The sequence below is a fragment of the Centroberyx gerrardi genome, chromosome 6, assembly GCF_048128805.1.
Source record: "Centroberyx gerrardi isolate f3 chromosome 6, fCenGer3.hap1.cur.20231027, whole genome shotgun sequence".
NCBI lineage: Eukaryota > Metazoa > Chordata > Actinopteri > Beryciformes > Berycidae > Centroberyx > Centroberyx gerrardi.
Genome location: NC_136002.1, coordinates 30,113,820 through 30,126,741, shown reverse-complemented (window position 1 = coordinate 30,126,741; position 12,922 = coordinate 30,113,820). Strand labels below are relative to the sequence as shown.

At 45.1% G+C, this 12,922-nt stretch overlaps 1 protein-coding gene across 2 annotated transcripts in view; it reads left to right on the top strand.

Annotated features, from left to right (window-relative positions):
- The first annotated feature begins 5,503 nt into the window (after positions 1 to 5,503).
- The window catches only part of nova2 (NOVA alternative splicing regulator 2), an 87,615-nt gene continuing 80,196 nt past the window's right edge, over positions 5,504 to 12,922 (top strand). The window contains exons 1-2 of one of the 2 annotated variants that reach the window (XM_071897907.1): positions 5,504 to 5,660; positions 8,756 to 8,824. In XM_071897907.1, the coding sequence (XP_071754008.1) occupies positions 5,504 to 5,660; positions 8,756 to 8,824 (226 nt within the window). The remainder of the gene's footprint in view (positions 5,661 to 8,755; positions 8,825 to 12,922) is intronic. The other variant, XM_071897908.1, reaches the window with a different exon arrangement.

Sequence of the window (12,922 nt, the reverse complement as noted above, 5' to 3'; positions counted from 1 at the left end):
AATGAAGCATTAACTAATTAATTCATTAATCTTCCATACCTGCTTATTCTTACTCAGGGTGACAGGAGGGATAGAAGCTATCCCAGCATGCATTGGGCAGAAGGCAGGGAAACACCCAGATATGAACCTCCATCATATCAGAGAGCTGCAGGCACTCCTCACTTTGTTCATATTAGTTTTTATAAATATATACAGGTACAGTTTATTATTTCTGCAGTCCGTTCAGTGTGGCGACATGCGAGAGCAAAGAAACACGTCCGTCTCCTACTTTCAATTTCACAGAGTGGTCGACCCACCCTCCTCTATACCGCATTTTCTATTGATTTCAGGAATAAAATTGAATGAAGAAATAGATTTAGAGTGCTGTATGGGAGGACAGGTATAAAAAGGGAAGGGACAAAATGGATCTTTGGAGAAACCAGTGGTACCTTCTCTTAAAATGGATTCTGGTCATTTAAAAAAAAAAAGTAGCAGGTAACTTAAGTGCTTTGCTGACAAACTGATAACAGACTGGATCCTCTACATTTTAGAGAAACTGAATGATGAGCTTCAAATAATGTTTTTTCCCCACATACAGCGTTTTGGAATTGAATTCTTCACATACAGAGTTAAAGATGAGAGTTTATTTATTTGCACATATATACATAAGGACAAAAAATACAAACAAGTGAAAAAGTGAAATAAAAAAAGAACTCCAAAGAGGCTAATAACAGGATCTAACTTCAAAAGATGCAAAGAAAGCAAACAAACAATCAAAAATCAAGATAATAAACAAAAACATCACCTGGAGAAGAGTAAATACAGCAGGCTAAGTCAGTGGTTCTCAACCTGGGGGTCGGGACCTCCCAGGGGTCTATTTTTCCAGATTTTTCTCTAACTTTTGCTTTTTTCTTGTGAAATACTGAATAGATTTCTTGGCCTCCTCTGACAATTCATCAAATGAAACGACCTGAAAAGGGAAAATCATTCTTTGGTCGAACTGTTCATAACCTGTGACGGGGGGTCACGAGTACGTATCGCTTCATTTTAATGGGTCACGAGCCAAAAAGGTTGAGAGGCACTGAGCTAAATGACAACAGAACAGAGCAGAAGCTGCAGTTTCACCATGTGGACAGCAGGGGGCGCCAGATGCCTGATGTCTGTGGCCAGTACAGCTGGTTTTGCCTCCTGAATTTCCATCTACCTGAAGTCAGCCATGGCCCACTGGTAAAGACATACAGACCTGTATATATTTATATATATATATATACAGTATATATCTATACATGTAGGCCACACACTGCAGGGAAGCAGTGTTAGCGGGTCACACCTGGTGAGGATGACCTTGTTTCTTTAAATCATGTGGAGAACAGAGGAAACTCCTTCCAGCAGACTTTGTATTTCCTTCATTTGAATTATAAGCGGGTACATGAATAGGAAAACAAAAACGGAAAAATCATAAGAGCACTGATGGCCAGATGGGATGGAAATGTCTTCACTTCTCGGTTTTTGCACCATGTCAGATGTTTGTTTTTTGTGTTTTTTTTTACTATCTCAGATTTTTAATGCATTTTTTCAGGCTTGAGGCTCTCTCTGGCTGGTGTGTGGCCTCCTTTTCCCTTCTGATGATCCCTTTCTTGAACTTTGCTTGTCAGCCAGCACCAGACATTTTTATTCACATAAATGGGAATCCATGCAGAGTTTGGTTCCAAAATGAAATATCCACCGCTGGAAAAATCCGACATCTCCTCTTTCTAAATAATTCCATCAGAGTAAAACTCATCTGGATCACTTAATAACCTTTGTTGCTGGCTATAATAAGGCTTTTGGGTTCAGAATAGTGTCACTTTTGGAACTACTGGGTCATAAATATCACCTTGCTTTTTCCAAAATGGATATCCAGCGTCTTGGATAAGTTGTTGCAATACTCACTGTCCATAACCCGAGAGGAGTTTGCAGAACCAAATCTCTGAACACAATCTCACTAACATCTGCTCATAGCCCCAGCCTAATAAAAACTCAAGAATGCTGGTAGTCTGTGTGCTTTACTGCTTATGGGGCTACTTCACTTTTTCCATATGCTGCAGCAGCGTGGCCGGCCCGGCTGTGTGGGACCCTCGCTCTGTAGCCCAGCTGCACTTGAAGCTTCCCACACAGTTTGTCCTGGTTCCAGATAGGAACACACGCCGGCCTGCCTGCGCCCGGCTCAAGCTGTGCTATATTCTACCGTAGATCGTGCGGTATAAGTTATAACCTGTACAATTAGGCACCGGTGTCTGGGCCTTTTATCCCTCTGTGCAATGGCTGCTATTTGTGGTGCAGAATCTGTTTCAGACTGCAGCTTGGGCTCCATCTGCCTCGGATTTGCCACGTATTTCCACACACAGAGCCGGAGACTGGCTCACCGGTGCGTTTCTCATGGCGATGTGAAATAGTGTGAGATAGCTGCTCCACTGTGCGACTCTGTGTGCGCGCGTGTCCGTGCATGTGTGTGTGTCTGTGTGTGTGTGCGTGTATGTGTGTGTGTGTGTACAGGCAGTGCAATGTCACCTTGACTAGAATCTACAGGAGGCAGATAGCCTATGCAATGAGGGCGCACTGCATCTGTACAGCACTGGACAGAGAAAGAGAGAGAGAGAGAGGGAGAGTAGAGAGAGTAGAGGGTATTTGCGTGTCTCTCTGAGTGTGTGTGAGAATATGCCAAGTGTGTGTGTGTGAGTGTGTGTGTGTGTGTGTGAGAGAGAGAGAGAGAGAGAGGGAGAGATTGAGGCGGGTACAGCTCTCTCAGACAGCTCACAGTGCTGGAGGATCCCTCTTCAGATCCGGCAGAGCGGAGCAGAGATGTCGGCAGCACCGCACACAGGTGGGTCACACAGCTGACACACACACACACACACACACACGCACACACTTAACCTGCTTGTGTTTAGGGGGGAGGAGGGGGTTAAGTGTCAGAGTTGAATGTTGATCATAAAAAACTGTCAGATCTAGGCTGGTGGGTGCAGATGGATGCAGTTTGGGCCTTCAGTTGAACCCATAATTAGATGGTAATGAACTGTTTGGGGGTCATCAGGGTTAATGTGCTGCTTGGAAAGTAAAAAGCTGCTAAACTGAAACCTCCAGCTGATAATTATAGAGCAAACAACTACCAATATAAACAAAAATCAATTACACTTTCAGAAAATGCATTAATTGGGGCTTTCCCCCCCACTTCAAAAGACACCCTCCTCTAATTTATATCAGTTTGAAGCTACTTACTATAATTTCTACCATCAATTTAGGGGAAAAAGAGGTGGGTGAACTCTATTCCTGCGGAGGTAAAGGTGTGTGAATTGATCTGAACTGATCCGGGCTCCAGGGCCTGCAGACACGAACCGGGGACCCGGTGCAGGCTCTCCGCCACAGGCAGCGCTACAGACCTGAAAAACGCAGCAGCAGCGGGACCTTCAGGCTCCCGTTAAGCCCTAATTGCATTTCCCGTGGCTGTAACAGAGTCTAACCCGCCGCCGCCGCCGCATCCTTTCCCCTCCGTCATGTGACTCCGCCGGGCAACTATCCGTCCTTTCGTTTTGCCGGAGAAACTCGGGCTCGGCCAATCGCGTTTCATCGGAGGCGTCTCTCTCCCTCTCTCTCCTTCTCTCGCTTTCTCTCCCGTGTTGCATTCAAGTGCTGTCGGAAATAAGGGCACCTACGAGTTGAGTGCGCATCGACGAGTTGACAAGATGCAACGTGTATTTGCTGGAGAGCTCGCCTTGTCAACAACTGTTGGTAAAAGCAATGTATTTTATTAGGCTATATATGTGCTATTGACATTCTGTGTAAATAATTAGCATTGTTGTATGTTTCTGTTTCCACTCTTTTTCACTTTATTTGTCATGCATTTATGTTTTTATGAGTTAGCCTAATTAAAACGTCAATTAGGCTACATGTCTGATGTGAATGCCATCAATGCACATTTGCACATCCACACTCACTACCTCCATGTGTAAATATTACAGTGATAGCTAACAATGCACATTTGCATATTATGCACATATTTCTCTACACTACCTCCATCTGTAAATCTGAGTTCACAGTGCATATTTGCACTTCTTGACACATTTCTGTATATATGCTCTTCCGATGCACATCCACTTTAAATCTGTCAGTGAGAGATGCTGTATTATTCTCAACATAATCCGTTACTGTAATTACTTGTATTAATTCCAGTGCTCTCTGTTCATCTTATTCATACCTCCAACCTATTCTCTGTGGCTGTGATGACCCAATTTTCCCACGCGGATCATTAAAGTTTAATTTAATCCAGTGGTTTTTAACATGCTCCATCATGACCCGAGAGTCTGCAGGTTTTCACTCCAACCAAACACTGATGTTGTAGTGTTTGGTTGATGTGAAAACCTGCAGACTCTCGGGTCACGACATGTTTAAAGACCACTGATGACATAATCTATAACTTAATCCAGCGATGCTCTTCGTTCTGCAGCACAAAGTAGACCTAGTTCTGTGGCCGCTTGATTTCTAAAAATAAAGCAACACCCACCAATCAACTACTTTTGCTCCAGGGGAACGTTTTGGGTTCATTTCCCAGCCAGATTCACACAACGCCACGACAGGCCGCACTTCGCGACTTTCAGATCTGGGAAGTCTGAGTTTTACGAGGAGCACCCGAAGGCAGCACGAGGCCCTGTGACGTCAGCCGCTCCCCTGCGCTCCCTCCAGCAGCCAGTCAGAGAAGGGATGCTCTGAACGCAAGACTGCAGCATCTTCACCGAGAGACGACAAGAAAAAAGCTCTCTTTCTCTGTGTGTTTCTCCAGCTCCGCGTCCGTCCGCAGCCTCTCTCCCCTCCGGACCCTCCTCACCCACCCCGTCACCCTTGGGTGTCTTCATGATCGGAGCCAGGACAGGATAAGAAGAAGAAAAAAAAAAAAAAAAAACCCTCATCGGATTTTTTTTTTTGTTGCTTCACCGACCTTTTTCCTTTTTTCTTCTTTCCTCAGTTGATTTCACCTCTTTGCTGTTCGGTTGAGTTTTTTTGTTTTATTTATGGTTTTCTTGCCCCGGCTGTTGCAGAGGAGCGCCACCATCCTGCACTGCCTGACATGAGTACGCGCTTTTATCTGGTTGCAGCGGAATGACACACATATCCTAGCCCGCATATCAGAAGGTTGATGGAAGATTGACGCTCCGTTTGCACGTTTTAGTAGCCTAGATTATTCTCTATCTCCAGAGATTTCGGATTTGTTTCCCTCACTGAGCCGACATCCGCCCGCTCCAGCCTTTCTTTCTTTCTTCCTTTCTTTCTTTCTTTCTTTGCGCAGCATCTCTCTGTACGCACGGCGCACCACGGAGAAACGCGCAACATAAAACCCCCCGTCCGTAAGAAACAGACGTATTTTCCAATTCCTAAATCGCTTTCGCCTTCTCTAAGGACTCATCCACAAGGCTACGTTGCGTAAAAAAAAAAAGGAAAAGGGGGGATTTAAACGCACACGCAGCTCAAGCATCCAAGACCAAGCTCGAAAATGATGGCCGGCGGAGCAGTACAGCAAAACGGGATTTTCTCAAATCCTCACCATCACAATCAACAACCACACATGGAGTCCGATCCCCCGGATTCGCGTAAAAGACCCCTGGAGACCCCCACGGAGGCCAGCAGCACCAAACGCACAAACACGGGAGGTAAGAGGAGCGATGGGGATGCGGGCAGCTCTCCGGGTTTGGGTGAATGTTGCTCCGTCCGGTGGGGTAGAGACAGACAGACAGGCAGAGGAGAAAGCGGAGCAGGTTGATCTGATTCTTGACGTACAGCGGCACGCTACGAGCCGACATCCATTAGATTTGTGCTTTAAATATCCGGCGATGTAAATATAGACACCACGATTTTTTATTTATCCGCTTTGTTATGAGCGACAGTCATTTTCCATCAGCATTAAAATAATAATGGGCCGCCGCTTTTGTGTTGATGGAAGGAAAACAATGAGAGGGACTGAGGGGGATTTGGAGGGAAGCCGCCGGTTCCCTTCCGATCCCGGCGCACATCCTGAGTGTTTTAGCCTATTTCTATCAGCCGAACTGGCTTTTTTTTTTAATGCGCCTTAAGATTTACGCACAGGGACAGCGGCCATGCTGGAGCCAAAATAAGGATGTAAACAAGTGAAAGCTAGATCAGACTGGTGCGTGATCGCAGGCTCTCATCCCGTCGACGGATGACCTTGTGATAATCTCACACATCAGCCACCATCGCCTCTTTGTGTACAATTACACAAGCGGATAAACAAGCACATTCGTATTAACAGCAGGCCCGGTGAAACAGCAGAACAACGGAACCCAGATCAGCTCAGAATGCGACAGTGTTGATGTGTTATTGCAGTATGTTGCCCTATCGGTTTCTGTATATCTTTATGATCATTTGGTGTTTTGATTAAATTAACAGGTAGACGATTTATTCTGCGAAATTGTCCAATCATGTTTCTGCATTATTCTCTGGTTGGATGAAATATGGATATGTCACCATGGCAATCACCATATTTGGTTTTTGTTTACATGCTGTCATGCGCCAAGCATTCCCATCACCCGGCATTACAACCATCAGTATTCTGGCCATGCACCCCATCATGGACATTTGGACATACAATACGCCTTTAAATGTGTTATTTAGAGAATACTACTCAATTCATACATGGTTGCGATTCAGGGGAATGCTCTTTATGTGCAGCCATAGATTTCGGCTGCCGCTTTAAGGTCAAGATTTGGAAGAGATGCTCTAATTAGGACCCAATAGATTTTGGGTGAGCTAACCCTTTAGTGCACACTGGGAAATGTGACTGTCAGTGTAAAGATTTAGGGAATATAATCTTTACTGAGACCCATATAGGTTTTGGGTGGCCTGGCCCTTTAGTGAACAAAGAAATGTGATAATCATTGTCAAGAGTGAGAAAATAATCCAGTAAAAACCCAGAGATGTTGGCTGAGCGAGCCTGTAAGGTCAAACGTAGGACATGATGGTCACCAAGATTTATGAAAAAACACTAGTGTTAGACCGATATGAGCTTTTGAAGGCTGATGCCAATATTTTTATAGCCAATATGTAGTGCCAATATTGAGTATCTTTAAATGTGACAATTTTAATGTCAAAATATGATAAATATTCAGTGTTTCCCACAGAGTTTCATTCTTGTCAGGATGGAAAAGCCTCTGAAACAGCATCCAGACCATCATGGGACACTGAAAACCAGACTAATGAAATTCTGTTAGTGTTAGCAGCTCTTTAAAGCAGTGACCCCTCCCCCCTCCTATTAACTGGCAGGGGAACTCTGGGAGACATTACTACCTTTAAATGAATAATTAATTTACAACAAACATAACTGAACAATTAAATGAATAAATAAAATGTGCAAAGAATGTAAAATGTCACTGCAGGTCTTCCAGGCTGTTTTTCTGTATCTGTGGTCAGGAGGAACCTCCATCATATTAGAGCTGGACGACTTGACTGGCCAATATCTGATATTTAATTAAAGGCCAATATCAGCCTGATATATCGGTGTAACCTTAGTTAGTGAAACATGATGGTCATTGTTTACAAAGCCCTAGATTTTGGGTGACCTCCTCCTTCAGTGCACTAGAGACCCATGATGGTTACTTTAAAGATGTAGGAACATAAAACCTTTATAGACCTATAGATTTTAAGTGGCATAACCCCTTTAGCGCACAATGACAAAGTGTCATTGCCACAATTTAGAAAAACAGTCTTCACTGAAACCCACAGGATCAATAAAGATTCATCTTATCTGAGATTTTTGGGGCGACCTGGCCCTTCAGCACAGACAGCTTCAACAGTCTCTCAGCTGCCTGCGAGGAAACATGCTGGCTGCCCTCAGGAGTCATAATTACACTGACAGAAAGTAGGTAAAGTGCACCGTGCCGAGTGTGTACAGCTGAGGAGGAGCGTTGTTTTAAGGGGGATCGATGCAGCGCTCGGAGCACTAAAGGCTCCTCCTCGCTGTATGTAAAAACCCAGGCTTCCCCCCCGGGGGACCATCGCCTCGCCTGCATAACAGTCAGGCGGCTCGTCCATTTAGACAAATGAAAAGGTTGGGATGATGATCATGAGCAACGGCAACCAGGCTTTTACTCAGAGAGAGCGGAGTGCCGCCGGGTCAGCGCTCCCCAGCCGGCGGCGATCGGTCCGAGGGCCGGGTGACATTTGGTTAAAAAACGAACGAGTCGCTCCCGCCGACTTCAGCACGCCCCCTTCAGATAAACAACAACAGGGATTCAGAGCTTGGCTGACAGCTAATTCAATGCTCCTTTACTGACTGTTTCAGAACATGTTTGTTAAGAAGTCGATCTTCATGATCTTCTAGTAACACTGATGTGTATTGCTTGGCATAATCTGATGACAAAGATGAAAACAGTCTAAATAACTCTTTAATTTGTCAGTATTGTATTGAATTATTATACTGAACATAAGATACGGCAACAGCTTAAATTCATACAAGTGCTGGCAAGTCCTCAGCCTGTATTCAGCCTATCAGAAAACATTCACCATGCAGCAGCCGCTTTTACCCAAAGCACTTTACAGGATACAACACGTATGTTTTTACTGAGAATATTTCTGTATGTCAGAGAGAACTGAGCTGCGTTCAGACTGCAGTTTTGCTATGGGAAGTTACACAGCTCAAAGTGCTGCTAAGAGATAATGATACTGGTTGTTTCTCTGTATGATTAGTTTACGCCACACACACCCTCCCCCCCTGTGCTTCCTCTCTCTGTAGTGGCCTTCCTGCAGCCCCTATTTGAAACTGAAGGCATTCTATTCCCTCACCAAGAAACTGAGACTCATGGTAAGACAGACCCTTTGATTCTGATCTTCTTCCTGTTTTATACTCTTTACTGTAACTGTCTTCAACACAGGACTATATTTCAGCAGTGAGAAAATATACATTATGTGTTCTTGCTTGTCAAGGGAAGGCCAAAGCCTGCAGACCGCACTCCAGATTTCAGGGTATTTCAATAAGGTGGTTGGACATTTAAATAGGATTTAAAGTAACACCATCATATTCTACTCATTATCCAGGATAATGCATGCTTATATTGTTTATATTGTATGTTATCAAATCCATAACATCCATTTCCATGCTTTTTATACAAATTCAATGTTTATTTTGTCATGATATCCAACATTATTGCACAGATGAATCCTAATGACCTTTGACTCATGCTAGTCATATCATCAAAGCTACTGGGTTTATTACTGCATATGAGTGTTGCTGAATGATGTTGATTCACTATTTTCTGCATTTGAAAATGAGGTCGATCTGCGAGCTACAGTATGCACCGCGCTGCTGTCGGGTAAAATTCACATGAACTGCAGGTTTGGTGTTTTTCCTTTTCTTACATAAACTGAACGTTTACCTGCTCATGTCTATGTTGAGTCAGTTGTGTGTGACTCCTGGGCCTTGAAGCCTGCTGAAACCTCGCTGTATAATTTCCCCCAAAAAAACATTTGAATCAGTCAGAAAATAAACATTCTCTTCTTCAGAGCAGAAAAGCATCATTTTGCAGGTACGTGGTTTTTACCCAACAGCAGCAACTTCCTTACAAACAGAAAGAAGCATATCCAGAAGTAAAACATAACACCTGGGTCAATTATTTTAAATGTTTTAGCTATTACTGAAATTTGCTAAACGTGCCTTATACAACCTATAGGCTTCGCCGGTATGTGCAGTGTGTGAATGAGCGTGAAAAACCGAGAGTGGAAGCTTAATTAACAGAAGAGATTAATTCGAGGTTTCATCTGGTTTGTGTCCCGGTCTGTGTGAGGGAAATGGAAGTGATATCAGTGGGGCAGTGCTGGCTGAAGCAGAGAGGGTCAGCTGTCCGCCCCGGCCCACAGGCACAGCAGATATGGGAAGATATGGACGGCTATAAGCCTGCAGGCCATAAATCACAGCTACGTCTCATAAAAAGCTTAAGGTCTTAAAGACGAAAAGATCGATGGCCGCCCCCTCCCCCCTTCTCCCCTATTCTTATCTCAGCCCCCCCCCCCTCTCCAGCCCCCCCCTCTGCACCCCTGACCCCAACCCAGCAGGGTTTTCTCTGGCATTAAAGGGAAACTATCATAGGAATTCAAATTGCCCTCTATGATCAAAGGTGTTTAATGAAGACACTGTTAAAATTTGATTTTGATCTAGTGGGTAAATTTAAAGTTATTGCATTTTCAAAAATCTATCCTTTCTTCTAGGCAGTTTCAGACTAACTCCAGTAAACGCATCTTAACTGGACTTGGTCTTGATTGGCTTCCCTCACTGAAGAATTACTGAAATCCTTCCTATCTGATGGGCTTCAAACATGCAGTATTTTGTGCAGATATGCAATATGTTTAAATTCAAACAGTCCAAAAATGACAAAGACTCACCATGTGCCCCAGAATTTCAGTCTTGTCAGGGTGGAAAAGCCTCTGAAACAGCATTTAGAGCATCATGGGACACTAAAACTCTCCATTGAAACCCAGACTAATGAAATTATTTTAGGGTTAGCAGCTCTTTAAGCATATTCAATGAGAGAGGAACTCTGGGATGAATTATTGCCTTTAAATGAAGCATTAATGTACAAAAAACAATTGAAAAATTAAATCAATAAATAAAATGTGCAGAAACTAAAAGGGAGGAACCTCCATCCTATCAGAGGTGGACAATATGACGAGCCAATACCTGATATTTAATAAAATCCCACTATCGGCTCCTAACCCTAACAGACATGACTGGATTTCAGTCCATTCAGGCCTCAGCGCCGAGGGGAAAAAACGCTTGCGTAAGCCATTACGAAGCCTTTTGCAATCACATACAAAATAAATTGGATGTTTTAGGTTTTTATGTGTAGGTGGTCAGAAAATAAACACTCGGGTGGGACGGCTACAGGTTTAATAGTCAGGGAAAACTCTGCTGACCTGGGCCGACGTCCAGAGCTTCAGTCCTGCTATCACCTCATGTTATAGCTCCTCTCCTCTCCTCCTCTCCTCCTCTCCTCTCCTCTCTCCTCCTCTCCTCTCCTCTCCTCTCCTCTCCTCTCCTCTCCTCTCCTGTCTGCAGCTCTAAGATATAATACATTCATTTAGTAAATGGATGGACTGGCAGGACGGTGTCGAGAAGGAGGGGGTGGGGGGGGTGGGGGTGGGGGGTTGAAACGCCCTTGCGAAGTGACATTAGGGGACTAGCAGTACGCCGGAAGATTTGCGTGTGTGTGTGTGTGTGTGTGTGTGTGTGTGTGTGTGTGGTTTTCTATGTGTTTTCTGTACTTGTGTGACTTTGGCTGCATGGAAAAAAACCAAAGATGAGGCTTAAATAAGAGCGAGGAAAGGGTGTGTAAATGATGTATTGCACTATACATGGACACACACACACACACACACACACGTGCATGCTCTGTATTGAGCTCATCTTGGCTGTATGAGACAAGGCCTTTGATGCTATTGATCCAAGTGTTTTGTGTTGCTGCCGGAGCTGAGCGGAGCGTCTTCCTAGGCCGAACACACACAGCAGAGCTGCCTTCCTCCCATTGATCGGCTGGCGGAGCCGGAGCTGGAGCTGGGGAGGAAGACTCACACTCCGCTGTGAGCGGCGCGTGAAGAAACCCGCTCAAAAATAGACGTAACGTGGAGTCAAGCAGAGCGGGTTCACTCCTAGATTAGACTGAAAAACACGACAGCTTCTCAGCCAAAATGCAGAGGAAAGGTGATCGTGGAAGTATTGCTTATAAAATAGTCATATTTTTCATGCAATCAAGTTATTAGCCGCTGTTAAGACGTTTTGTTACAAAAGAGTAATTGTTTTTGATGCAGATATTTGTATTTTTGATAAACTAAGTGCCGAATATCAAGCAGCATTTTTGTGCAAAATGGATACGTTGCATTTTGGAAACAAGCTGCTTCTTTTTAACGGTAAACAACAAATCGTAGTTCTTGGTCCCTCGGCGTCCTGCAGCGTCTGCAGGTTGCCCGGCGGAACACGGCGTTCTCCTCTGCGGCACGGCGGTTTTGTTCGCTCGCTAGCCTGAGCGCTCCTCAGCTGCACCCTCTCCTCTCCCTCTTTTCGTCTCTTTCTCTTTCCCCGTTTTTCCTCTCCTCCTCATCCATACTAATCATGCTCTGCCTCAGACCATCACGACTGCGCCCTCCTCCTCCTCCTCCCGTTCCTCCTCCTCCTCCTGTCCTCCTTCACCCTCGTCCTCCCATCTCTTCGTCCTCCACCCACACCCCCTTCATCAATCGCCGGCTGCCATTGACGACGCTCGCTCGGCAACCGTTTCCGCAGCCGCCGATCGATTCGCGACCGCCGTCGGCAGAACACGGCTGGCGGTAACGCCGACCCTCCTCCTCCTCCTCCTCCTCCTCCTCCTCCTCCTCCACCCTCTCCTCTTCCTCTTTTTTTCAAGCCACTGCGTCAAAGTGAAAAAAAAAGGAGCCGTTGTACAGGGTGGGGTGAAGGCGCCGGGAGGCGGGAACACTCCCACAAAGGGAGGCGTGCGATTGGTGGAGCGAGACGGCAGTCACGGCTAGCTGGCCGCTGATAGGTGGGGAGAGAGGGATGGTGATGAATATGGATGAGGGAGCGATGAAAGGGCCGATGCAGCGAGGACGAAGGGCCCCCTCCTCCAAAATAGCCCTGATCCATGAACAATACACACCCGTTTTCACACGTACACACACACACACACACACACACAGCGATGGCAGAGAAAGGAGGCGGCTCCTTCAGTTAGCTTTGTTAGTATAGCCACCGTGTCCGCTGCGATTCAAACATGGACGCCCAGACGACAGGGAGCTTTTCAATATCGAGGCTTTTCATTGGCTCGTCGTGAACCTCGATTGAAACTTAAATACTGAACTTAACGAGATATTGTTGTTCCCTCCTAATTATTTTATTGGGTTTCTTTGACATTTT